The sequence below is a fragment of the Budorcas taxicolor genome, chromosome 9, assembly GCF_023091745.1.
Source record: "Budorcas taxicolor isolate Tak-1 chromosome 9, Takin1.1, whole genome shotgun sequence".
In the NCBI taxonomy this organism is placed as follows: Eukaryota; Metazoa; Chordata; class Mammalia; order Artiodactyla; family Bovidae; genus Budorcas; species Budorcas taxicolor.
The window spans coordinates 93,410,136-93,436,783 of NC_068918.1; the positions used below are offsets into that span (position 1 = coordinate 93,410,136).

General features: G+C 49.6%; 1 protein-coding gene across 2 annotated transcripts in view; it reads left to right on the forward strand.

Moving 5' to 3' along the window:
* Positions 1-3,935: 3,935 nt before the first annotated feature.
* The window catches only part of AFDN (afadin, adherens junction formation factor), a 114,132-nt gene continuing 91,419 nt past the window's right edge, over positions 3,936-26,648 (forward strand). For both annotated transcript variants that reach the window (XM_052645878.1, XM_052645879.1), the window contains exon 1: positions 3,936-4,059. In XM_052645878.1, coding sequence (XP_052501838.1) covers positions 3,955-4,059 — 105 coding nt within the window. In that variant the 5' untranslated portion in view covers positions 3,936-3,954. The remainder of the gene's footprint in view (positions 4,060-26,648) is intronic.

The following is a 26,648-nucleotide window of genomic DNA, read 5'->3' on the forward strand; positions in this document are numbered from 1 at the left end:
CTAAATATCAGGAACATTGGCATATAATGAAGAGAGTATAAAGAATATTTCTTTCAAGTATATGTTTCTCCATTTACCCAGTAAAGTTAACACATAGGCTACTTTTATTTCTTGAGACCTAATCCTCTGGAATTGTTTTTCTTTTTTAAACTGAATTAACCACACTGACCTTCCTAGCCATGAGTTAGGCAAAGGAAGTTTGGTTACTTAACTTTTAGATTAGCCAACTAAATTAACTTTCACTTGCTTTAGCCTACTGAGGAAGGTGGTCTACCTTAGAAATTCTCCTATTTGAACCTTTATTATACCCCTTTACTTTTCGTTTAAAGATGATCCTCTGAATTGATATATACAAGAAAAAGCTTATAAGATGCTTAGGACAATTACAGGATGAAACACTTTAAATTTGGTTAATTTACTGAAATACGAAATCTATTGGTGGCTAGAAAATGACCCATAGGTCACTAAATATAGTTGATATAGTTATACGTAGTTAATATATTTGTATCATTTTTTTTCTTCTGAGGTGGATTAAGCTTCTGATCTTCTCCCTGGCATTTTCTATTTTCCAGAGCCTGTGAAAACTGGGGCAGGAATAAATTCATTTCGTTTGGTTGGTCTCAGAACATGGTTTTCATAATACTTCAAAAAATATTTCTAAATGTTCAAAGCTTAACCAGAATTTTAAAATTATCATTATTTATTTGTCCTTATATAAGATATGACATTGCAAGGTTTTATGTAATTTGTTTTACAGATATTTAGAATTATTGGTAGGTCAGTGTTGACTTAAACCGGAGCTCTTAATTTTCTTAAAATGTAGCTAAAAATAATACTTAAAAAGGAAACCAAAAGGTAAATATATAAATTGGAAAATTAATTTTAAAAAATAGACTCAGATTAAAAAATCTTTTCACCCTCATCCAGTGCAGAGATGTTTACCTTCAGTCTGGGCTCTCATTCCATACCTCAGTTCTTATCTACATGGCAGGATTAATCATAAACCCCACACGACTTAATTTTCATATAGCATCTCTTGAATAGCACTCATATGATTTCCAAAATGTATCAGAATTCAGCAGTGCAATGAGAACAGAGGATGGATGGCATGCCTACTTATTATTCTTACAATGTGGCATCAAAATTAACATATGGCTCAGCACATTTTCTTGGGCCTTGAATAATAACAGCTAGTAGAAGAATTTGTTACCTTTAAATTTTCATGGCCTAAATAGATAGGGATCTTCATGATTTAAGAACTTCCCTGTAGCTCAAACGGTAAAGAATCTGCCTGCAATGCAGGAGACCAGGGTTCAGTCCCTGGTTCAGGAAGATCCCCTGGAGAAGGAAAAGACAACCCACTCTAGTATTCTTGCCTGGAAAAGCTCACGGATGGAGGAGACCAACAGGCTATCGTCCATGGGGTTGCAAAGAGTTGGACATGACTGAGCGACTCACACACACACACACAATTTAAGAATCATAGGTATTCTATGGGTTTCACCTCGCTTTTAAACCTTTGTCAAGAAGCTCACATTGGCTGGGCCCACACACGCCCACACGCACACACACACACACACTATTTAAGAATCATAGGTATTCTATGGGTTTCACCTCGCTTTTAAACCTTTGTCAAGAAACTCACATTGGTTGGGCACACACACACACACACACACACACTATTTAAGAATCATAGGTATTCTATGAGTTTCACCTCGCTTTTAAACCTTTGTCAAGAAGCTCACATTGCTTGGGCCCACCTATGAACTGTACGGGCTTACGCGGTGGCTCAGACAGTAAAGAAGTCTCCTGCCAAAGCAGAAAACGCGGGTTTGATCCCTGGGTCAGGAAGATCCCCTGGAGAAGGAAATGGCAACCCACTTCAGTATTCTTGCCTGGGGAATTACATGGACAGAGGAGCTATATGCTCATACACTCATAACACCAATGGGGATTTTTAATGAGTCAAAAAATGGTAATAATGAGCTTTGATTCAGAGTCTTCTCTGCATCAAACTGTATGCATTTCACGTATGCTTTATATTTTTATTACAAAAACAACACTGCAGGGAGCCCATTTTTATTTTCCAGCAATACTAAATTTTCCACGTGTACTTATTTCAGACACCAGCAACCTAACTGCCAGCTTTGCAAACTCATTTATTTTTTTCTCTAACAGCCAAGTGATCCTTCCTAACAGCATCATCAGGAATAAAGCTCTCACTGTTAGAATTCAGCTGACAATATAGCTGATGACCCACATGGCATGCGTGCAACCTAGCTGGACAGCTCTGAACTGGATGGATACTGTGATGTTCACCACAACAAACAAACAAAAAAACAAAATCTCAAAACAGAAAACGACTTGAGTCTATCAAGAAGCACAGGAACTAAAAAGCATAAAGGAACAGAATGTCGGAACAGGGATGTGCTGTTTATACACATATGCTTTTCTGCAAGTCACCACATTTTAATTTTGAGAAAGGAGGCCAGAGATGTATTGAAGAATTCATCCCCCCGTGGCACTGGTTCAACACCGCAGGCTTCTCTGCTGAAAAGCCTCCTTATGAAGCTGAACTGTACCAGTGCTGCAGAAAAGAGGGCTGAAGACAAAACCCAGCAGGGATGATAGGATTCTCATCTTTCGCAGAAAAGAAGAAATCCAATTGGTGGAGAGGAGAACCGTCTCCACGCTGCAAAAGACAAAGTAATGGCACAAATAAAGAGGCTGTGTCAAACGCGGCTCGCTGTTTTCATCACTTGGCGCGGTATTTCAGAGAGGAGGGCTTTTTGTTCCCACACATCACAGATAAGGCAGGAGGCTGGTTTTACCTGGCAGAGCGCAGCACGGAGATCTGTCTGCTGACAGGTGTTCTGCAGCCAGTTTTTTTTTTTTTAAGGGGGGGGCACGAGGGAGAGGCAATTAAAAAACCCCTAATGAAATAAACATTCCTAAAATGGACAAAACTTGCTACTGAAATGAATGTGGGGTCTGCGCGGACACCGGGAGCCTGAGAGGCGCCCGCGCAGTGGACAGGCAGCATCTCCCCGCGGGGGCACCTCGGGGGACCCCCCCGCCCCGTGACTGGGAGCCCGTGCTAGGCGAGGACGGGTTTTCCGGTGCACACGTGACCCGGACACCGCGGGACAAACACGGACGAGGGGGCCCAGCCCCGGGCGGGGCGGACAGGGTCACCCCGGAGCTGGCCTGGTCGGGCGCTGCGGGGCCCGTGTGGTCAGCGCGCACAGGGGCTCCGCGCGTCCTGCCCACGGGGCCCCGACAGCCCCGCGCGTCTGGCCGAACCCGGCCCGCCCGGAGGACCCGGTACCGTCCATCCGAACTCCACCCACGAGCCCGACCCGAGGCCGGCCGACCCAGCACATCAGCATATGGACCCAGCCAGCCCGTCTGAACCCAGCACCGTCCGAACCCGGCCCCCACCCCCGATCGGACCTGGTACTGTCCCTCCGAACCCCGCCCACCCACACCCCGGTCGGACCTGCTACCGCCGGTCCAAACCCGGTACCGTCTGACCCGGCCCGCCCATCTGACACGGGACCGTCGGTCCGAAGCCGGTAGCACCTAAACCCGGCCCGCCCGTCTGAATCCGGGACCCGCCTCCGCGCCCGGCACGGGCCGCCCGCCGGGACCAGCCCCGCCCGGCGCGCGCGCAGCAGCAGCACCTCGCGGGGGCCGGCGGCGCGGGCGGGCGCGCGCACGGCGGGCGGGGCGGCGCGGGGCGCTCTCACACCGGCCGGCGGCGGGCGCGGGGCCGGCGGACGCGGCCGAGCAGCCCGCGGAGCCGAGAGCCGAGGCGGCCGGGCCGGGGCGCGGGGCGCGCGGAGGCGGGCGCGCGGGGCGCCGGCCGGCGGGACCGAGGCGGACAGGCGGCGAGCCGGGCCCGCCGACCCCGGCGCGGCGGCCCCTCGGCCGAGCCGACCCCGCGGCCGGAGGATGTCGGCGGGCGGCCGCGACGAGGAGCGGCGGAAGCTGGCCGACATCATCCAGCACTGGAACGCCAACCGACTGGACCTGTTCGAGATCAGCCAGCCCACCGAGGTGCGGGCCGCGGGCGCGGGCGGGGCGCGCTCACCTGCGCGGGGCGGGGGCGCCCGGACCGGGGGGCGCGGGGCGGGGGCGCGGGGCGCGCGGCGGGGGCGCGGGGCGCGGGGCCCCCGCCCGGAGGACCTTTGTCCCCGGGGCGCGCGGGCGTGTGGCCGGCCGCGGGGCTCGGCGGCCGGGCGCGCACAGCCAGTGTCGGGGAAGTTGTTCCGACCGTGCGGCCCCGCTGATAACGCGGCCCGGAATTGAACTCCGCGGAGAGGCGGTCCCTCGCATTCGCTGCCGGCGCTCAGGTGGACGGGCGGGCGCCCCTCCCCGCGCCGGCCGTGCGCGCGGCCGCGGGCCCGGGGGGGAGGGGCGGGGGCGGGAGGGGGAGGGGGCTGGGAGGGGGAGGGGCGGGGGTCGGGAGGGGGAGGGGGCTGGGAGGGGGAGGGGCGGGGGCTGGGAGGGGGAGGGGGTCGGGAGGGGGAGGGGGTCGGGAGGGGGAGGGGGCTGGGAGGGGGAGGGGCGGGGGCTGGGAGGGGGAGGGGGTCGGGAGGGGGAGGGGGTCGGGAGGGGGAGGGGGCTGGGAGGGGGAGGGGCGGGGGTCGGGGCGATCGGGTCGGGGGGGGGCCTTTGGGGAGGGGCGGGGGGCTCAGGGCGGGGCGCGCACGGTGGCTCCGGGCCTGGCTGGGGGTAGCCCGCCCTGGGTGTGCTCCTGGAAAAGGAGGAAATCTCGCTTGCCTTCGGCCTGGGACAATGGTAGTTGTTTGTGGCAGAGAGGCTGAAAGAATTCCCAGCAGTTTTCTGTTTTTTAAATAGGTCTCCTCCCCGTGCGTTGGTCTGGGAGAGGTGTGGGAAGGCCTTGGACGGGAGGGCTCGGGGAGGGACCCTGAGAGCCCATCCTCCAGCCCGGAGAGAGACACCTTACCCGGGATTCGTGTTCTCTTAGGGAATGATTTTACTAGCATCTATTTCTGATTTGTCCCAGTAGGTAATTACAAGTTAATACTGTTTACTGAAATGCCGTCTTTAGGGCCCCAATCCTGTTGGACGAATTTGAACATTGTCATGAAATTGAATCCCTTATCATTAAACCCCAGTTTATAGTTTTGAGCCAACTTGACTTTTAGCGTCCCAGCGTCTTCATTTTGCCCACGATGGGGGGGAAGATCCATTTCTTCCGTCTGCACTGGCAGAGCCATTCGTCTTAATACGTAGTTGAATGCCAATATGAATTATTAGGTTCAGGGTGCCAATTTGAACACTTACGATAAGTTACTCCTGGTTCATAACTCATCTTCTCTAATGATTTTACGAGTTAGGTGCTAGTAAACATTAATAATGCGTAGCTGTGTTCCTTCATAGGTTTATTAGCAGGTCTTTGAAAAGTGACGTGCAGTCATTCAGCTCAGGATTATGTTGTCTTTCAGAATAATGAGTTCATTTTTCTTTTTTCTGGTTTAAAAAATTCAGATGTAAAATATTTTGGTACATAGTTGTTTTGTTTTTCTGTTTGAATGGACCTATTTATAATCTGGTTTTTTTTTTCAGAAATTTCCCAAGTCTGGTTGAGAAAAGAAATCTTTTTTTCAGTTTAGTGATAGATAATTCAGTTTACTCTTTGGGATTCTGAATGCATTGGCATTTTTAAAAATCCTGAATCAGAAACACAGTTGATTTTATTAAATTCTGTTTTTAAGCACTCGGTTGAGACTTCTGTCCTTTCTGAGATACACTCTCTGAGTAGTTTTTAAGTAAAACTGGCCTGTCATTCAGAGAAATATGTTTTTTCTGGTTATTCTATGGGTGAAAAGTTGCTATGCAGATGTTGAAGCAAAGCAAAAGTTGAAGGACATTTCAGGCAAATGATTATATATTTCATTTAGAAATGGCAGCCCACTCCAGTGTTCTTGCCTGGAGAATCAATCCCATGGAAAGAGGAGCCTGGTGGGCTACAGTCCACGGGGTTGGGAAAGTGTCAGGCATGACTTAGCAACTAAACAACAACCTGCCCACTGACACCTGAACATTTCTAGAAAAGATCCTCCAGGATTATATTAGAAAGTGTTTCTTGATGAAATCAATTTTCTTTTTAAAATATCCGTGTTGTTTTCTTAGCTCTTACACTATATCTGGTGCCCAGTTTACACTTTCATTTTTTGTTTTCTGGAGAACCTTTGCCTGCTGTTATGTCTATGTTTATTCTGGTCTTTGGAAGTTTAAGCTTCACGTTTAGCATGTATTTTGCATTATCATGAAGGTAAACTAAAGTTAATAATTCCCTAAATCAATATTTTAAAGCCAGTGGATTCGAGTTGCTTTATCTAAACTTTTGTCTGAACTTTTTTTAATATCTGGGAAATGATGAATTTTCACTCTATTTGTCCATCACCAATAATTTTCTTTGTAAGAATGTAACATAATACTGGCCTTTATTATGGTCAATAAAGCAACTTTACTTCAGAATTTGATTTGTAAAAATAAGATGTAAGGCATATATTTATATATTTGGAGAATCTTTTTTCTGTACATACGAGAGTGTAGTTGTTGGTTTGTTTTCTTCTGACAGCTTTTTTGGAGGGGTTACAGTGATCAGTGAGTGAAGTGAAGTCGCTCAGTCGTGTCTGACTCTGTGAACCCATGGACTGTAGCCTACCAGGCTCCTCCCGCCATGGGATTTTCCAGGCAAGAGTACTGGAGTGGGCTGCCATTGCCTTCTCCAGAGGATCTTCCCAACCCAGGGATCAAACCCCGGTCTCCCGCATTGCAGGCAGACGCTTTAACCTCTGAGCCACCAGGGAAGCCTCTGTTACCAAATTACATAACTGTTGACCATCTGTGATTGGTGGTTTCAGGCAGCATTGCTAACTGCTGATCTGGGGTGTTTGTGTTTAGGGAGACGATAAGCTTGGCTTTTTGGATTACTCTCACTTTTAAAGAAAATTAGAATATGTTTTAACTTCTGCTTCGTTAAGTTTGCTTCATATTCACCTATGTATGCAGAAGGGCTTCCAAAGAAGAAACAGATTATATTTTATCGTTGTGTTTTTCATCCCCGATTATACTTAAAATGAAAGTTGGTGATCTAAACTTAGAGTCAGTGCTTTATCACCAGGGAGTTGATATTAAGCTGTGTTAATATCTTGATTACCATGGAGAGCTATAGTGCAGGATAACGCTATAAGAGCTTCTTAGTCCCCCTGTCCTTGTCTTACTTTTAGTGTTAAGCCTTCTCTTTTAGGGGTTTCTGGTTATTTATCACAGCAGAGTTCTTGTTGCTCATCCCTGTTCTTCCTCGGAAGAGGCTCCTCTGGTTACCCAAAAGTCTGCATGTTGTTTTGGGTGTTTAACTGATTTTGTCATTACAGCCACTGGTTTTGTCTGAATCATTCTCTGATTGCATGAAGGCAAGAGCTTAGCATTTTATTGTTTGAAATGTCAATTTTATGTCTGTCACATGGTGTGTGCTCAGTAAATACTTTGTGAAAAGAATGCTGAATATGGCTTCCTCTTTGTGTACCTTTATTCTTGACTCCACAAGGATATGAGCTTTTAAAAAACTTAGTGAAATTGTCTGTTAGACTGTTAAATATTTGTCGTTTCATGTCTTATTCTTTTGCATAAACTTTACACCTAAATGCAAAACCTGTGCTACGTAGTTAGTTGACCACTTCACTTTTGTGAGATATTTGTTTTGTTTTGGCATCGATGGGAAAGAGGTTAACCTAGAATTTTTGTGGACACCCCTCTATTCTTTACTGAAGGTGAATATGTTATACTTTCATACTCTGATTAGTCTTGAGAAGTAATGTGGTGCTTCATATTACCCAGACTACCCAGAGGTGCGTGTAAAAAATAACTCGTAGTTTGTCAGCAGAGGTGGAGTAGGAAGTCTTCAGATGAGGTCGTAGTAATTGCATAATTTGGAGCTTAAACTGGGCTTCCCTGATGGCTCAGATGGTAAAGAATCCACCTGCAATGTGGGAGAGCTGGGTTTGATCCCTGGGTCAGGAAGATCCTCTGGAGGAGGGCATGGCAACCCACTTCAGTATTCTTTCCTGGAGAATCCCATGGACAGAGGAACCTGGCGGGCTATAGTCCATGGGGTTGCTAAGAGACGGACATGACTGAGCAAATAAGCACAGAGTTTAGAGTTTAATCTATACTTTGGACTAATGCTTAGGTTGTAACTATGCTTTATCATACAACGTAACTATATTTGAGACTGTTTTGGAAACAGCAGTTGTATTACTAAACCATGGTACTTCAGAAGATCTGGTGACTAGTGTGTAATGAGATAGGCAGTTGCCAGTAATGTGTCTTTAGTATCTATAGGCATCTCTATTCCTTTAAATCTTTTTTCTTCTGTAGTAATTGGTTGTGGTTTGTGCTTGTGGGTGTGAGGTCAGGGCACCATTGTCTCCTCACCTTGACTTGAAGCTGCACCTCAACCAGCTTCGCTTTGCTGTGTTCCTGCCTACGAAGCAGTGATCTCGCTGTATGCGGTTTATGGGCTGAATGGAATGCAAATGTTGTAAACACAGGCCTTTCTAGAATTGTCAGATTTTGATTGTGGTTAATAGTAGAATACAGAGGTCCAATACCTTGGCCACCTCGTGCGACGAGCCGATTCACTGGAAAAGACCCTGATGCTGGGAAACATTGAGGGCAGGAGAAGGAGGGGGTGACAGAGGATGAGATGGTTGGATGGCTTCACCAGCTCAGTGGCCATGAGTTTAAGCAAATTCTGGGAGATGGTGAAGCACAGGGAAGCCTGGCGTGCTGCAGTCCATGGAGTTGCAAGGAGACACCATCTAACAGCCGAACGACAGCAGTAGTTGAATAACAGAAGTGGTTCTTTCATATTCGTGAAAAAATTTGATTCACTGAAAACCAGGATATGATACCAAGTTGGCTGGATGTTTAAGAGAAAAAGGTTTAGGGTTATGTCAATAGGGATTTAATTGAGTAATTGTAGTATATAAAGCATTATTATTAGTGGTTGGTTATTACTCTGGTGGCATAATTTGTTTATAAACAGTTTTGCCAGACTTGAACTTGAGTGTAATATCAGGAAACACTAATGGGTAATATAGCAGTTATTTTGGTAGAAGCTTGCTTTCCTCTATTATACATAAATTAGACGTGAACAGTATTTATGTAATGTAAAACTGAACTGACCTCTTCAGTGAAAATGATTTTCAGGTTAGGTAGAGTGTGTTGGTTTTCGTTCAGTTTTTCTGTCGCTCTTAGTTTCCTGGCTGGTTTTGTTTGAGGTGCACTCAATTGCTGTGCTGATGCCTAGGACAGTGGTGGGAATGCGCGTGACCTGTGGTTGTAAGTTAGAGGCAAAGTGTGCCTGCAGCCCCACACGCTGGGGGAGGACGCGTCACCGTTGAGCCTGTCTGCACCCCGACGGTGGTGCAGACAGCGAGACCCGGGCTTCCATAGGGGCTCGGGTCTCCCCTGGCTCCCTGCAGCCCCCCAGCCCAGCCCAGCCCAGCCCACCCCGAGAGCTGCGTGGAGGGGCTGGCCCACGACACCCTGCTCATGCTCACTGTTGCCTGGTGGGTTTGCTGTATTCTCAGTCACGGCTTAATAGTTCTCTGTTGCTCCATTTCACACATGTTCTGTTAAAGGAAAGTCAGGCTCCCGCCCTCCACTAGTTTAAGCCATTTGTTCCTTTAAAGAACATACTTTCTCTGTTCCCTTGTCGGCTAATAGTGGTACTTTCCACGGTGACTTACGATTATTTTTATTTCCTGAGTCTTGCAGGAGGGCCGGCACAAAGTCTAACTCGTAATTTCTTTCTGTGCTGCTATTATCGGCTTTTGGTGTGGAGGCTGCAGGTTGCCAGTTTCCCCCTTTTGCTTTGAGTCTGGCCCAGTTCTACATGGTTGGTAGAGAAAATGGTCCGGGAGCAACAGTACAATCAAATATTTAAAAACCACTGTGTTCTTAAAAGCACGTGCCTCTCTCCGTATACATACTTAGTTCTGGACCTTGGGAAGGTGTCTTGCAGAGACATTATCTTTAGGTAGGTGTTGATATTATTTTCTGAATATATTTCTGAGTGCTCCAGATTTACAGAAAAAAGCTTGTAAAATCTACCCTGGTTTTATATCGTGTCCGACTCTTTGCGACCCTATCGACTGTAGCCTACCAGGCTCCTCTGTCCATGGGATTTTCCAGGCAAGAGTACTGGAGTGGGTTGCCATTTCCTTCTCCAAGGGATCTTCCCAACCCAGGGATGGAACCTGCGTCTCCCACATTGTGGACAGACGCTTTACCGTCTGCGCCACCAGGGAAGTCATGTAAGTTTATAGTGTCCCATTATTATACATGAGCTTCTTAATGAGTTCTTAGATACGTTTTCCACTGTAATGTATTTTTGTGTTGGCAAGTACTTGGGGTCATCATTGGGGTGATTATTCCTAAGAGACGTGGATAATAGAAGTAAGAGTCAGTTTTATGAAGATTTCCGGTTTGAGCCTAAGTGTTTCCGTTTCTGCTACTAACTCTCCTCTGGAAGATTGTTTAAGCCTTTCTCCTGTTGTTCGGTTAACATCCATTCGTCTCTTTCGCGCTTCGAATGGGTCTTGTACCCACGTGTGGTTTTGGGCCGACGAAAGCCGCACCACCGAGCGCGGCGGTGGAGGCCCGCTGTCGGGCCGCGGAGTCCCTGTCGGAGCTCAGGGGTGCCGGTCGCCGGCGGCCCTTGCAGGACGGGGCTCGCTGCCCTGCCCGCGGTGCGCCCGCAGCTCTCCGAGGTGGACGTGCTTCTCCGTGAGAAGCGTGGCTCGTTGCGTCCGCTGCCCGCGGGCTGTCCGCGACGTTCGCTGGGCTCCGACGAGCCGCCCGAGGCCTGCTTGCGCGCTTCGTATCTCAGCGGTAGGTGCCGCGCCGAGGTGCTTGCGTCCGCGGCTGCTGAGACTGGCCGTCCCTCCCGTTCCATCGGAGACAGCCTTGAGCGGGACGGGCCCTCTTCAGGCGCGACTGCCGCGGGGACGCGCGCCCCACTGTGGCCGGTGCGCGCGGGCCGCCCGCCGCCCCCGCCAGGCTCCAGCGCCTGCGGCCCGGGGAGCGGCGGACCGCGGACCTGAGAGGGGCCAGGCCGCCTGCCTCAGTGTGAGCTGCTGCCTGGAACGCTTGGGGATCGCTCTTAAGAGTTTCGGGTTCAGCTCATTTTTGAAACATTCTGAGGCAGATATTAGAGTCTTTATTAATGGTTTTTTCCAACTAGGGCTATACAGATACATATCATTTAAAGTCGAACATAATTCTCCTTATGATAGAAAGATAGGTTTTAACATATATTCATTTATCTTGCATATATTTACTCATTTTTATTTGTAAATGCCTATTTTCATTTGTTGTTGTTCAGTCGTGTCTGACTCTGTGCGACCCCATGGACCGCAGCACACCAGGCTTCCCTGCCCTTCACCATCTCCCAAAGCCTACTCAAACTCACGTCCATCGAGTCGGTGATGCCATCCAACCATCTCATCCTCTGACGTCCCCTTCTCCTGCCTTCAATCTTTCCTAGCATCAGGGTCTTTTCCAGTGAGTTAATTCCTTGCATCAGGTGGCCAAATTATTGGAGTTTCAGCTTCAGCGTCAGTCCTTCCAATGAATATTCAGGACTGATCTCCTTCAGAATGGACCGGTTGGATCTCCTTGCAGTCCAAGGGACTCTCAAGAGTCTTCTCCAGCACCACAGTTCAAAAGCATCAGTTCTTCGCGGTCAGCCTTCTTCATGGTCCAACTCTCACGTCCATACATGACTACTGCAAAAATACAAAATTTGAATTTGTAAGATGCAGGCATGTACATTTTTGCTGTTCAGAGATACTGGCTACAGCCTAGCTGAAGGGTGACTGAAGTTTCCTGGCTCTGATTCGCCCGGGCTGTGGTGTGGCCCCCTTCCTCCTGGTCAGTGTCTAGTTCTGAGCGTTGGAGTCTGACATTCCGGGCAGCCTGGTTGGTAGCTGCGTTGCTGATGTGGGCTCCGTCTCTGGCACTTGTCTGTGCTCCCAGGCCTTCCCTTCCGAGCTTGAGCTCTGCACAGTGGCAGTGGCCGGCTCGAGAGGGCTCCCTTCTGCTGTGTTGGCTGCGCTTCCCCTTAACGTCACTCTCTCTCTGGAGAGAGACAGGCTGCACAGATTAGTGTTTATGGTCTAAGGTCCGCCATGCACAGCATGGGGTTTCAATGCTTATAAGTAGTACGTGAGCATACTACTTTTAAAAATGCATATGGCAAAAACAAGCTATGAGAATATTGAATTTATGTTAAAGATCACCGACACTTAAGATTGATTTATCTACTCAGTGGCACCGTTTAGCAGCGGATACGCTGTGCTGTTCTTCCATGGGTGAGGCGTAAGTTCATTTGAAGCTTTGGTGGCCACTTGCTTTTTATAGGTAGTACTACTAAATCGTTTTCATGGAGCACTGTTTTTAACCACATAATGAGACATATTTATTAATAGACATGTTGTTTTAATTTGCCGGGGTAATACAATACAGATCCGAAACCTGAGCTGCTGAATCAGTGAATCTGTGAACGGCTCCTTTGTGGATGAGCTGGGCTTGTCTTACTCAGGAGGGTCCTTCCCAGAGCACCGAGGACAGTGTCTTCACCATGGTTCATGTTGAGGACCTCAAGTACTTTGAAATATGTTTTTAATTCTGTTTTGGCAAAGGTGGCCTTGTATACTTCATAGAATAATTCGTGTGTTTTTATGCCAAACTTGTTGATTTCAGTTTTTAAAAATAATTTTTTATAACCTTCATTGAATTGTTATTTTGCAAATGTCAAGAACAGTAAAATTAAGGCCAGTAAATCTGGAAAAGCACTGAGAAAACTGGTGATGTTGTTTTATGGTTTATTTCTGAAGTATATTCTTGAAAATGTAGTTAGACGTGAAGGAGTTAAGGCATTTGCTTTCTTTGTATTATGAGAATTGTATGTTTCTTTTGAATGTTTGGAGAATGTTTGAAGTATACATACTTAGTTATTAATCACTTGCATTTTTAACCCAGTACTAGGTCATTTGTTATTGATCATGTTATTAAGCTTACAGTTTTTGTCAGGAATCCAGTTTTTAAAAGCTTTGTAGGTTATTCTGATGATAGCTGTGATAGTTAACATTCTGTGGGCGTGTAGTGTCTGTGCACTTGACATTAGTGTGAGTGTGTTTTCTGTATTATCTCCCTTAGTTTTCAGAGCAGTCCTGTTGGTGGGCGGACAGCTGGTAAGCTGGGGGCAGTGATCTGCCCAGGTCGCATGGTTCTAGAACAGAGCGTTCTTGTAACTCAGCACTGTGGACTCTGAAGGTGTAGGATCACTGCAACAAAAACAGTGCCTGCAGGTTTTATAGAAAAATACTTTATAAGTAGAACAACTTAGAGCATAATTTTAAGGAATAACTAGAGGCATGATACAATGAAACGTTACGTGTATGTGTGTATATATTTTCTATTAGGTACAAAAGTAATTGCGATTTTGGACTGAATTTTAAATGACTATAACTAGGCTCAAATGCATCTTTATTAACCAAAATAGGAACCATTACAATCAACACATTTTTGCCAGTGAGAAATAAATTTGTTTATTCCTGTAGCATAAAAATCCATGCTGTGGGATTTGAGGAACTCTTGGAAAGGATTTTCTGCCTCCTCCTGGTTGTGGAAGCATTTTCCCTGCAAAAGTTTGTTGAGATGCTTGAAGAAGTGACAGTCGGTTGGTGAGACGTCAGATGAATATGGCAGATGGGGCAAAACCTGGTAGCCCAATTTGTTCACCTTTTGAAGTGTTGGTTGTGCGACGTGGTTGAGCATTGCCATGTGCAGAGGAGAGCTGGGCCCTCTGTCGGCCAGTGCTGCCTGCAGGCATCAGCAGGTTCTGCTGCACCTCATTGATTGGCTGAGCCTACCCTGCAGATGTAGTGGTTTTGCCGGCGTTCAGAAAGCTGTCGTGGATCAGATCGGCAGCAGACCCCCAGACAGTGACCACGACTCTTTCGGTACAAGTTTGGCTTTGGGAAGTGCTTTGGAGCTTCTTCTCAGTCCAGCTGCTGTAGCTGGTCATTGCCAGTTTTATAAAATCCACTGTTGGTCACATGTCACAGTGCAATCGAGAACCAGTTCATTGTTGTTGCACAGAATAAGAGAAGACAGCACTTTAAAATGACAGGTTTTCAGAATTGAAAGAGACATGTGTACCCCAATGTTCATTGCAGCACTGTTTACAATAGCCAGGACATGAAAGTATCCTAGATGTCCATCAGCAGACGAATGGATAAGAAAGCTGTGGTACATATACACAATGGAGTATTACTCAGCCATTAAAAAGAATACATTTAAATCAGTTCTAATGAGATGGATGAAACTGGAGCCTATTATACAGAGTGAAGTAAGCCAGAAAGAAAAACATCAATACAGTATACTAACACATATATATGGAATTTAGAATAATGGTAACGATAACCCTGTATGCGAGACAGCAAAAGAGACACAGATGTGTAGAACAGTCTTTTGGACTCTGTGGGAGAAGGTGAAGGTGCGATGATTTTGACAGAATAGCATCAAAACATGTATATTACCATATGTGAAACTGATCTCCAGTCCAGGTTCAATGCATGAGACAGGGTGCTCAGGGCTGGTGTGCTGGGATAACCCAGAGGGGATGGGGTGGGGAGGGAGGTGGGAGGGGGGTCAGGATGGGAACACATGTACACCCATGGCTGATTCATGTGAATGTATGGCCAAAACCACCACAATATTGTAAAGTAATTAGCCTCCAATTAAAATAAATAAAAAATAGATAAATGACAGGTTTTTCTGGTCGGCTCCCGAGCACACACTTGTCAAGCTTTTTCACTTTTCCAGTTTGCCTGAAATGCTGAATGACGGTAGAGTGGTCAACACTGAGTCCTTCAGCGACTTCCCACGTAGCTGTAAGAGGGTCAGCCTCGCTGACTGTTGTCAGTTACCCGTTGTCAGCTCCCGGCGGCCAGCCGCTCTGCCCCTCGTCTTCAAGGTGCTTGTCGCCTTTGCGGAGCTTTTGAACCCCCACTGCGCTGCATGTTCGTTAGCAGTTCCTGCCCAAAAGTGCTGATGCTGCGAGTCGTCTCTGTTGCTTTACGACCCATTTTGAACTCGAATAAAAAAATCGCTTGAATTTGATTTCTATCTAACATCATTTCTGTAGTCTAAAATAAACATAAAGGAAACAGCAGGTAATAAGTCGTTGGCAAAAAGAACATGAAGCGAGAGATGTGCGCTGAGATGACGTGTGGCGACCACATCTAAGAATGTCTTCCAGCCAGCGCCACTCCACAGCTAGCTTTTGCACCAACCTGGATGTAAACATGCGTGTGTAGGTTGGAAGGCCTTGCTGTGCCTTATCTTTAGACGGGTGAGTGTGCTGTGTGGTCAGCGTGGAGTGGCCGCCGTCTTTTCTCGCTCTCTGCAGACGTGGACAGCTCGTGTCTTGCACGGTCACCAGCAGCTGGAGTGTGAAGCGTGTCTGAGATGGAGCAGGCTCCTGTCCCCCAGGTGGCCTGCACTCCCCGAGGCTGGGGTCCTGCCGAGTGGAGACCCTATGGCCGGGATCCAGTGTCTGCTCACCTGGCCCCTTGCCTCCTGAAGGGCCTCCCGCCTCTGGGGCCGGGTGTGGCCCCGGCCCTTCCCTGGTCTGAGCCTGAAATGGAGTGACAGGTGAAACCTGTTTGCCCGCTGACTTTGCCTTCCTGGGGTGCTGGTCACATATTAACTAGCAGTTTCCCCCAGGTGACACTGCGGTTTCAGCAGAGTCCTCTGGAGCTGTTCCCTGGCTGTTGCTGACGATTCTAACTAACATCTCCCGAGTAAATAGTTGCCCTTCCCAACCTGGAATGGAGGATTTCAGACCAAATGGCCGTTTCAGGGGGCCTCCCGAATCACTCTCTTCCTCCTCTGCTCGGGAGCCTGTTTCCTCCTCTTGAAGGAGATGGTAGAGCGTGGAGGAGCCTCCTCGCTGGGAGCTGAGTGTGCTTTTCTTGTATGAGTCAGGGACTGAACACTTGACCTGGGCATCTGCACGCCCGCCGCCCAGGTCTGCGAGGCCAGCGGCCTCGGCGTGCTCCCTGGGCTGGTCTCGCGGGACGGCTGGACGCAGGGAACTTCAGGTTGGCACCCACCCTGCTGTCTGTGTTTCTACCACTTTGAGGCTGCGTTTGCCTCTAAAGTCTTGTGGTTCATATTCCAGTGCAAAATGTAATTTAACGTTACGGTTAGTAGTGTTTTTCGAATACTACATGTTTGTGGTTTGCACAGCTTCTAAGCAAGTTTCTGATGCTCAGGAATGTTCCATGTATTAGTCTAATAACGTTTTTAGACATTTTATATTTAGTGTGTGTAGTTACAAAAGCACGTGATTGGTACCAACAGCTTGATTCTTGAGAAACCATGCAGATTTTACATTAAATAGAGCGATACTTGCTGTTTGCTTCTATGAACGTCTGAGCAAAAAATTCAGAAACGGTTATGCACTCACCTCAGGGCCTGAGTGTTGTGAGAGATTGCTTCTGTGGCATATCTGTGTTTATTTCCCTTTCTAGTGGCTCAGTGCTTTTAAAATGATGGCATTTAGGCCCTCTCTTGGGCCTGTCATTGGGCTGGGGCAGTGTTCATTCATTCAGAGTGGTTTTCCAAGCACCTGCTGTGCTGTCGGGTGGAGGTGAGGGGGCTGCCCGGTGTCAGGGGCCCTCAGCCTCCAGCTGCAGCGCCCTTGGCACTCACCTCCACGGGCTGGTCCCTGCGAGTGCGGGGCGCTCAGAGCTCGGTGGAGCCCTGTGCTTTCCGCAGCGGCTCCCGTCTGAGTGTGCAAGAGCACTGGGAACTGTGTCTGGAGCGCGGTGCGCGCGCCCCGTCTGGGTCCTGAGGAGCAGGCGCCCTTTGCAGCCGTTGATGTGAATCTTCGGATGACAGGGAACCTTCTCTGTGGTTCTGCGGAGGGCGTTCCTGGCCGAGAGCACGACTCACTCAGCAAGTATGTGCTCAGCTGATGCCTGTGGGGCTGGGGTGAGCCGGGAGATGCCTCCAGGGGCGCAGCCTGTGGGGGGTTTGCCCCGTGCCGTGCGGGGCCGGGAAGCTCCTGAGCCGAGCCTTCCCTGGGGCGTAGGCACAGCTTCCCACAGTGCATTTCAGGAAATGTTCGCTCTGAATCCTGAGGAATTTGTAGAAAAGGTGGAAAGCTGACTTAGGAAGAACCTGTTCAGTCTGTCTGTGGGCCTGTGCGCACATAGGCACGCCATTCCTCAGCTCTCTCTGCGCCTCCCTGAACCCGGGTCCTGGGAGCTTGCCTTCTTGCACCAGGCCTGACCGCGTGCCTTGCTCTGGCCGGTGAGCGGCCCCCCTGAGCAGCAGCTCTAAGCCCCAAATTCACCTGCTGCTGTTTCTGCTCGTCCCTCTCCCATGAAGCCGTGTCCCAGGCGGGGCTGATGCGGAAGCCTGGAGTAGAGAGGTGTGGCGTCTGAGAGCAGCGGGACTTAGGAGTGGGGCGCCTGAGCATTTGGGTTTTTCTGTCTTTGCAGCATGGCCTAGTGACTGAAAATCATGTGTGTCTCTGTTTAGATGTGTAAGTGTGCGGCTGACTCATTTGAAAAGACTCCGATGCTGGGAAAGATTGGGGGTGGGAGGAGAAGGGGACGATAGAGGATGAGATGGTTGGATGGCATCACCGACTCGGTGGATGTGAGTTTGGGTAAACTGCGGGAGTTGGTGACGGACAGGGAGGCTGGCGTGCTGCAGTCCATGGGGTCACAGAGAGTCGGACCCGACTGAGCGACTGAACTGAACTGAACAACCGTGCCTGCTGGCCCGTCCGGGCCAAGGTGCTGGCCGCTGGCTGAGGAGCTGCACGTGTTAACAGGTGGGTTTCTTATGGGCCTTGTAAGCCAAGGTAAGAACACTGTAGATGGAAGAAGGTGGTGACGTTTGCAGTTGAGCTCTCCAGGCCTCCCAGGCAGCAGAGGCCACAGGGCGAAGGGGATGCGGCCTGGCGGCAGGAGGCTGATTGGGTGCAGGGCTTGTGGAACGAAGGCCGAAGCTCACAGGCAAGCAGAGGACGAGAGAGCCGTTCGGGGTCATCCCAGGTGTGCACTTGGCTACTAGGTAGGTGGTGGTACCCTTGAGTACATGCGTGCATGCTAAGTCACTTCAGTCGTGTCAGACTCTTTGCGACCCCGTGGACTGTAGCCCGCCAGGTTCCTCTGTCCATGGGATTCTCCAGGCAGAATACTGGAGTGGGTTGCCTTGCCCTCCTCCAAGGGATCTTCCCCACCCAGGGATGAAGCCCGAGTCTCTCCTGTCCACCTGCACTGGTAGGGGGGCTCTTTACCACCGGCACCCTGGGAAGCCCTGGCGGCGCCCTTCAGTTCAGTCCAGTGGCTCCGTCGCGTCCCGACTCTGTGCGACCCCGTGGCCTGCAGCACGCCAGGCCTCCCTGTCCATCACCAACTCCCGAAGCTTGCTCCAACTCACGTCCTTCGAGTTAGTGATGCCATCCAACCATCTCACCCTCTGTTGCCCCTTCTCCTCTTGCCTTCAATCATTCCCAGCATCAGGGTCTTTTCAAATGAGTCACCTCTTTGCATCAGGTGGCTACAGTATTGGAGCTTCAACTTCAGCATCAGCCCTTCCAATAAATATTTAGGACTGATTTTTCCTTTAGGGTGGACTGGTTGGATCTCCTTGCAGTCCAAGGGACTCTCAAGAGTCTTCTCCAGCACCACAGTTCAAAAGCAGCAATTCCTCATCGCTCAGCTTTCTTTATAGTCCAACTCTCACATCCATACATGACTACTGGAAAAACCATAGCTTTGACTAGACAGAACTTTGTCAGGAAAGTAATGTTTATGCTTTTTAATATGCTGTCTAGGTTTGTCATAGCTTTTCTTCCAAGGAGCAAGCTTCTTTTGATTTCATGGCTGCAGACACCATCTGCAGTGATTTTGGAACCCAAGAAACTAAAGTCTGTCACTGTTTCCATTGTTTCCCCATCTATTTGCCATGAAGTGATGGGACTGGATGTCATGATCTTCGTTTTCTGAATGTTGAGTTTTAAGCCAGGTTTTTCACTCTCCTCTTTCAGTTTTCATCAAAAGGCTCTTTAGTTCCTCTTCGCTTTCTGCCATAAGGGTGGTGTTATCTGCATATCTGAGGTTATTGATATTTTTCTTGGCAATCTTGATTCCAGCTTGTGCTTCATCCATCCTGGTGTTTCTCATGATGTACTCTGCATATAAGTTAAATAACCAGGGTGACAATATACAGCCTTGACATACTCCTTTCCCAATTTGGAACCAGTCTGTTGTTCCATGTCCAGTTCTAACTGTTGCTTCTTGAACTGCATACAGATTTCTCAGGAGGCAGGTTAGGTGGTCTGGTATTCCCATCTCTTAAAGAATTTTCCAGTTATCCTTTAGCCAGAGTTGAGAAAAACAAAAAACCCTGACCCCCTGCTGTCTTTGTCCAGCCCTCCCCTGCTGGTCTGCCCTTCTGCAGCGGCCTTGATGTGAAAGTGTTAGTTGGTCAGTGGTGTCCGACTCTTTGTGACCCCATGGACCGTAGCCCACCAGGCTCCCCTGTCCATGGAATGTTCCAGGCACGAGTACTGGAGGGTAGCCGTTCCCTCCTTCAGAGGATCCGCCCGACCCAGGGATCGAGCCCGCATCTCCTGCGCTGCAGGCTGGTTCTTCCCCGTCTGAGACCCCAGGGAAGCCCTGCTGTGCTCCTCGCCGAGCCAGGCGGCCTCGCTGGCCTCCCGCCTCCTGTAGCGGTGTCTGTGTGCTCCTGCGCTCCCCTGGTGTCACGGGTGACTCCATCTGGCCCCTCTTTCTTGGCGCTGTATTTTCACACTGGACTCTGTCCTCTGTTTATTTTTTCAAAAAAGGAAGGCCTCTGATTAAGCCTGGAACCATTATCCTGAGATCAGGGAGACACACGGGTAAGGGCTGTGCCTGACGGAGTGTGCACACTCAGAGCTCAGTGACCGTAAGGCCTGCCTGCGCCCCTCTTGGTCCCGGAGCTCCGTCTCTAGTTGAAACCTCAGTGGCTGCTTCTGTGTTAATGTCTGTGTCTGACTTTAGGAGCAGAACCCCCTGGGGGCAGTGGCTCTTGAAGAATTAACAGTAAGCTTTTTTAGGTGAGTTGTACCTGGGTTATGTTTACTCAGAAGGAAGCTACGGACACTTTTATAACACTTACATAAAATGCTCTTGTTTTTTAGTGGCGATGTAATATTTCTTGTACGAGTCATCTTATTCACACTTTGTCTCTGCAATACAGTGTTTTAGTACTGTTCCTGTGAACATTTTGCGTAATCATCTCTCTGTGGTTGTATTTCTATAAAATAGAAGTGGATTTCCAAAAGTAGTTTGCATTGGAGGGGTGGACACACCAAACATTTTGATAGACTTTGCCAGGTTCTTGTCTTAGCAGGCTCTTCCAGGTTACACCCCGCTGCAGTGGGTGTGACCCTCCACCTGACACAGTTGCTGGGAATTCATCTTTTTTCAGCCTGACAGAGAGCCCTTGGTTTCAAACTTCACATTTCCTAGTTCACTGTTGAGGAGGAGCGTCTTTCACAAATTCATCAACCATTATACTTTCTATGTGACATGTCCTTTTTTTTGTTGGGATGTTTGTTTTAATCTCTTCAACTTGTGCAAATGCTGTTTATAAAACATTGATGTATTAAAAAACATTGATGTATTAAAAAATTTTTTTTCCTATTTAGTCATTTTGGCCTTTTAATTTTATATCCATCAGTGGATGTATTTTACTAGTCATTTGTTTCTTCATTGTTATGGACTTGAAAAGTAACTGAAAAATCAAGGGAGCACCTATTTTAAAATCGTTACTGTCTTAGCTTCAGTACGGCTGACAGCATATATTGTTTTGCGTTTAGTAATCGCCCTATGTTTTAAGAGTGTGGGCTGTCTTTTTTTCTTAAATCAGGCACAATTCTATTAGACTCTCCACCACCAGAATTTATAGTATCAGGAGGAGACTTACACAGATAGGTTTGTGTCTTAAGGATTTTCATTGTGGAACTACTTATATATGAGGGGTATATTTTTCTATTTTAGCAGTAATTCAACATTCAGGAAACTAAGATCATGGCATCTGGTTCCATCGCTTCATGGGAAATAGATGGGGAAACTGTGGAAACAGTGCCAGACTTTATTTTGGGGGGCTCCAAAATCACTGTAGATGGTGATTGCAGCCATGAAATTAAAAGACCTTACTCCTTGGAAGGAAAGTTATGAACAACCTAGATAGCATATTCAAAAGCAGAGATATTACTTTCCAACAGAGGTCCGTCTAGTCAAGGCTATGGTTTTTCCAGTGGCCCTGTATGGATGTGAGAGTTGGACTGTGAAGAAAGCTGAGCGCCGAAGAATTGATGCTTTTGACCTGTGGTGTTGGAGAAGACTCTTGAGAGTCCCTTGGACTGCAAGGAGATCCAACCAGTCCATCCTAAAGGAGATCAGTCCTGGGTGTTCATTGGAAGGAATGATGCTGAGGCTGAAACTCCAATACTTTGGGCACCTCATGCGAAGAGTTGACTCATTGGAAAAAATCCTGATGCTGGGAGGGATTGAGGGCAGGAGGAGAAGGGGACAACAGAGGATGAGATGGTTGGATGGCATCACTGACTCGATGCACATGAGTTTGGGTGAACTCCAGGAGTTGGTGATGGACGGGGAGGCCTGGCGTGCTGCAATTCATGGAGTCGCCAAGAGTCGGACACGACTGAGCGACTGAACTGAACTGAACCGAATGAGCTTTCCTGGGGGCTCAGACAGTAAAGAATCTGCCTGCAATGTGGGAGACCTGGGTTCACTCCCTGGGTTGTGAAGATCCCCTGGAGAAGGGAAAGGCTACCCACTCCAGTATTCTCCAGGATTCTGGAGAATCCAATGGACAGAGGAGCCTGGTGGGCTACAGTCCACGGGGTCACAAAGAGTCGGACACGACTGCATGACCTAAGCACATATAGCACGTGAATGAACTTAAACAAAACCTTTCCAGAAACCGGAGAACGAGCTTTAGAAGTTCGAAATTAAGCCACGCGCTTTGGACAAATCAGCCTTATTGGTAGTTGCAAATAGCTAAGGTTATCTGACTGTTTAAAACTTCCTTCTAATTTGTTTGATTTGTTTTAGTGATACAATGTGTTTTTTTTTTCAGCTTATATCTGCAGATATCCCAGTAGAGAAAATAATGGGTTAAAAAATGATTCAGTTCAGTTCAGTTCAGTCGCTCAGTCGTGTCCGACTCTTTGCGACCCCATGGACTGCAGCACGCCAGGCCTCCCTGTCCATCACCAACTCCCGGAGTTCACTCAAACTCATGTCCATTGAATCGGTGATGCCATCCAACCATCTCGTCGTCTGTCTTCCCCAGCATCAGGGTCTTTTCTAATGAGATTAACATTAGAAAAACAGGCTGTTTTGTTTCCTGGAGTTACCTTTTAGCCCCCTCCGTGGTGTGTGGGAGAGTGGTATAGCGGTCACAGGGTAAGTGGCGGCTTCAGGGGAGTCCTCGTTGTAAAAGGCATTAGTGCTCAAGGTTGCCTGTGTATGTGTTGGAGTTGCTTGCCTCTGCTAACCCGTTCGGCGCTGTGAAGACAGTCAGTGACTGTGGCTGTTTTGCCAGTTTGGGTGTTTGTGGACGTGACCAGTGGAGTGCAACGATCAACGTAATTTGTCTACTTTTAAAGATGAAATGAAATTTTAGAGCTTTTTCTCTGCTCGTTACCCTGAGGGCCCAACCCTCGACTTCACCCCGACGGCTCTTGTCTGGGTCACTAGTGCCCTTCGGGCCCTCTGATGCCATCCCCTGGCCTCGTCTCCACTTGGCCCCGGGGTCCGGTCGGTTCTCCTCTGCCGAGTGGAGGAGCCCCGGTTTGCCGCCTCCTCTCTGCTCCCCGAGAGCTCCTTCCTCCTCGGGGCATCCAGTGCGCACACCACCCCGAGCGGACCGTGCCCGCAGCCTCGCGCTGGCTCGGCTCAGCGGCTCGCGCAGCCTCCCAGCCGGGGGACCGCCCGGTCGCCCCTTGTCTCGGTTGCTGGCGCCCCTTTGCCCCATTCTTGACTCCCCGTTCTCCCGGGCCTCAGCCCTCCCCCGTCTGGCGGCTCGGCCTCCAAGGCGTCGTCGGCGTCGTTCGCGTCTCAGCAGTCGCGCTGCGGGCACGCTCTGCGATTCTCAGCCTTCAGTTCGGCGCTGCAGGCTCCCGCTCAGACCCTCCGGCGGCTGAGCTGTCGCCCGGAGCGCCCCCTGGCTGTCGGAGCCCGGCGTGGCGCTCCGTCCCGAGAAGCCCCGGCGCCGCCCGCCCCGTCTCCCTCCCCTCGGGCCGTCGCGGTCCTGCGGCTTTCAGACGCACTGCCGGGCGCCCCTCCCTCCGGATCCCGGGACTCTGGGTGCCTCCGCCTCGCTTGCCGGCGTCCGCCTGTCCGCGAGGTTCTCCTGTTGGATCACAAGTCCCTGAGAACAGAGGCTGTTGCTCTTCTTCCCCATCGCCTGGAGTTGGAGGGGGTGAAGATGATTTAGCTGAAGAGAGAAGCACCTTATCCCCTGGGCTTAGTGTCTGTTCTATTTTTTTCGTTTGTGAATTGCAGTTTTCATTTCTTTTAAAAACATTTATTGTAGATTGCTACTCTGTGTTTACTGAATGTTTGCGTCTAATGCAGCGTAAACATGTTACTCTGCAGTGGGCTTTGCCTTTGAGCTGAGTTGCGTCCCAGCTTCGGAAACCTGACCCTGGTTGTTGGTTTTTATCGTTTCCTTCCTTCCAGACGATTCTTCCCCTCCTTCCCCACTTCTTCCTTTCCACCCCGTGAGAATTATTACTGGACAACGCAGGGAGCCTTTGTCCTGCGGCGCCCCGGCCAGCCCCCGATGGACTTGTGGCCCCAGCAGGGTCTGCGTCCTGGGGCCTCTGCTGTTGAGGGGGGCTGCGGTTGAGGGGCCAGGCCCTCCTGGCCACCTCCTCCGTGAGTCACTGCCAAGCTCATACCTCTGGCGCGTTGCCTGCCAAGCAGTGGTTTCGACGCACAGCTGGCCTGTTGCTCTGTTTCATTCCCAAATCAACAAGGGAGGTGTGGTTGTTAACCTCGAGGTATCTTTCAGCTGAAGGAGGCCCGGGAAGCCCCAGGATGTCGAGTTGATAGGTACAGCCGTCCCTCCTGCCTGTCTTCCCGCTTTCTGCCTCCAGTGAGCACAGCCGCCCCTCCTGCCCGTCTTCCCGCTCTCTTCCCGCTTTCTGCCTCCAGCGAGCACGGCCGCCCCTCCCTCATCTCTGCTCCTGCCTCGGGATGGCCAGGCTGTCCAGCGCCTTCCCTGTTACAGAGCAGGCTTTCCAGGGCGCCCTTGTGCCTGTCATCTTCTGGGCCCGGGCAGTGTCCCAGAGGACACCTAGACGTGTGATTTCTCCGCCAGAGGCCAGACGCATATCCTGCCGCACTGACCTTGAGATGGGTTTGCCCGTTTACATTCCAGACCTCAGAAGTCCCTGCGTCCTCAGTATATTCAGATTTCTTTTGATAAGCTAGACTATAGGAAATAATCCTGGCTGGTACTAACCTGTTTTCAGTGAGTGAGCGTGTTCTCTTGTGTGTATGGCCCGTCATTACCCGTTTATACATTTTGTCCGTGTTTTTTCCCTTGAGCTGTTTGTCCTTTTCCGCTTGATTTGTAGGGAATCTCGGTAGCTCTGAATCCTGACCTCTTATGTGTATGTTGCAAGCATGTCGTGTGTGTTGCAAGTATGTTTCGGTTCATCTTTCTTTTTCTTGTCTCTTACAGTGCTTTGTCACACCGATTTGAAGCCTTAGAATGTAGCTGGGTTCCTCGGTCTTTTCCTTAGACTTCCGTTTTTATAGCTCTTCTCTATTGCTTCGGGGGTGTGCTCAGCGCTCCATTCTCAAGGGCTTGCCGTTTAGCTTTTTACCCGTAGGTGTTTCCTGGACCTGGCGTGCCTTCGCCTGTGGGACTCCCCCGCCCCCTTACAGCCTCAGCGCAGGTTTTCCGGGCCTTCCTTTCTGTAAACTCAGTGTGTGTCAGAGCGCTGGCTGTGTTACCTGTCCACTAGTGGGGTGCTGACTGGCTGTGCAGTCTGCGTGTGACTGGGTGTGGGAAGGGTACAGCCTTTCTTCACAACAGGGTAACAGGCGAGAGGCAGCTTCGCTTCGCGGGGAGAATGAAGTGCAGCTTCTTGTCTCACCGCCTTCTGACCCGAGGGCGCTACTGTGTGGCCCTGGCCAGGCAGCTTACCGGTCCTGGGCTCAGCTGAGGGTCTGTAGACAGTGGTGCCCGCCCTGTAGGGCCGTGCCTGGAAGTGCCGTGTCCTGGGCTCAGCTGAGGGCCTGTAGACAGAGGTGCCTGCCCTGTAGGGCCGTGCCTGGAAGTGCCGTGTCTTGGGCTTAGCTGAGGGCCTGTAGACAGAGGTGCCCGCCCTGTAGGGCCGTGGCTGAAAGTGCCATGGTTCTGGGCTCAGCTGAGGGCCTGTAGACAGTGGTGCCCGCCCTGTAGGGCCGTGGCTGGAAGTGCCGTGTCCTGGGCTCAGCTGAGGGTCTATAGACAGTCGTGCCCGCCCTGTAGGGCCGTGCCTGGAAGTGCCGTGTCCTGGGCTCAGCTGAGGGCCTGTAGACAGAGGTGCCCGCCCTGTAGGGCCATGGCTGGAAGTGCTGTGTCCTGGGCTCAGCTGAGGGTCTGTAGACAAGTGCCCGCCCTGTAGGGCCGTAGCTGGAAGTGCCGTGTCCTGGGCTCAGCTGAGGGTCTGTAGACAGTGGTGCCCACCCTGTAGGGCCGTGGCTGGAAGTGCCATGTCCTGGGCTCAGCTGAGGGTCTGTAGACAGAAGTGACCGCCCTGTAGGGCCGTGCCTGGAAGTGCCGTGTCCTGGGCTCAGCTGAGGGCCTGTAGACAGGGCAGTGTCTAGAAGTGCAGCAGATGCGTGAAGAAAGCGCCTGGCTCCGGGTGGCGCTTCCTTCTGCTCTGGTGATGCTCCTTGAGGCTGGATACCTGTTGCTGTTCCTGTTGTCATTATTAGCTGTGCCTTTTCTCCTTTCCCGCGTTTTGCTTTGTCTGCTCCAGCAGAAGATCTCCCTGTTCGTCGCAGGACAGAAGTTGACATCTGTTGGCTCAGCCTTGTGGCAGTTGAGGTCCTTTGTGGGGGAGGGGAGGTCCCCAGCACCACGTTCTGGGTTAGTACTGCTCATTGCGTATCTCTTGAGCTGAAAAAACCTTACTTGTTACTGTTTCTGATTTTGTCTAGAAATGGTAATATCTTGTTTAAAAAATATAGTGTAACTTTACGTATAAAAACAAGTCAGTGATTTTTGAGGTTTTCATTCTATGGAACCTGACACTTCCTTTCATCATCATATTCCTGTGTCTTTGAGTTCATGCCTGTGACATATTCCATTAGTTATCTAAAGAATGTATTACAGAATGTACTTTTTTTTTTTAGCCTATACACGAATGCATTATAGTTAAATACCCCACATATTTGTAATACTTGCTTCAGTATGGAGAATTCCGGAATAGAAGTGTT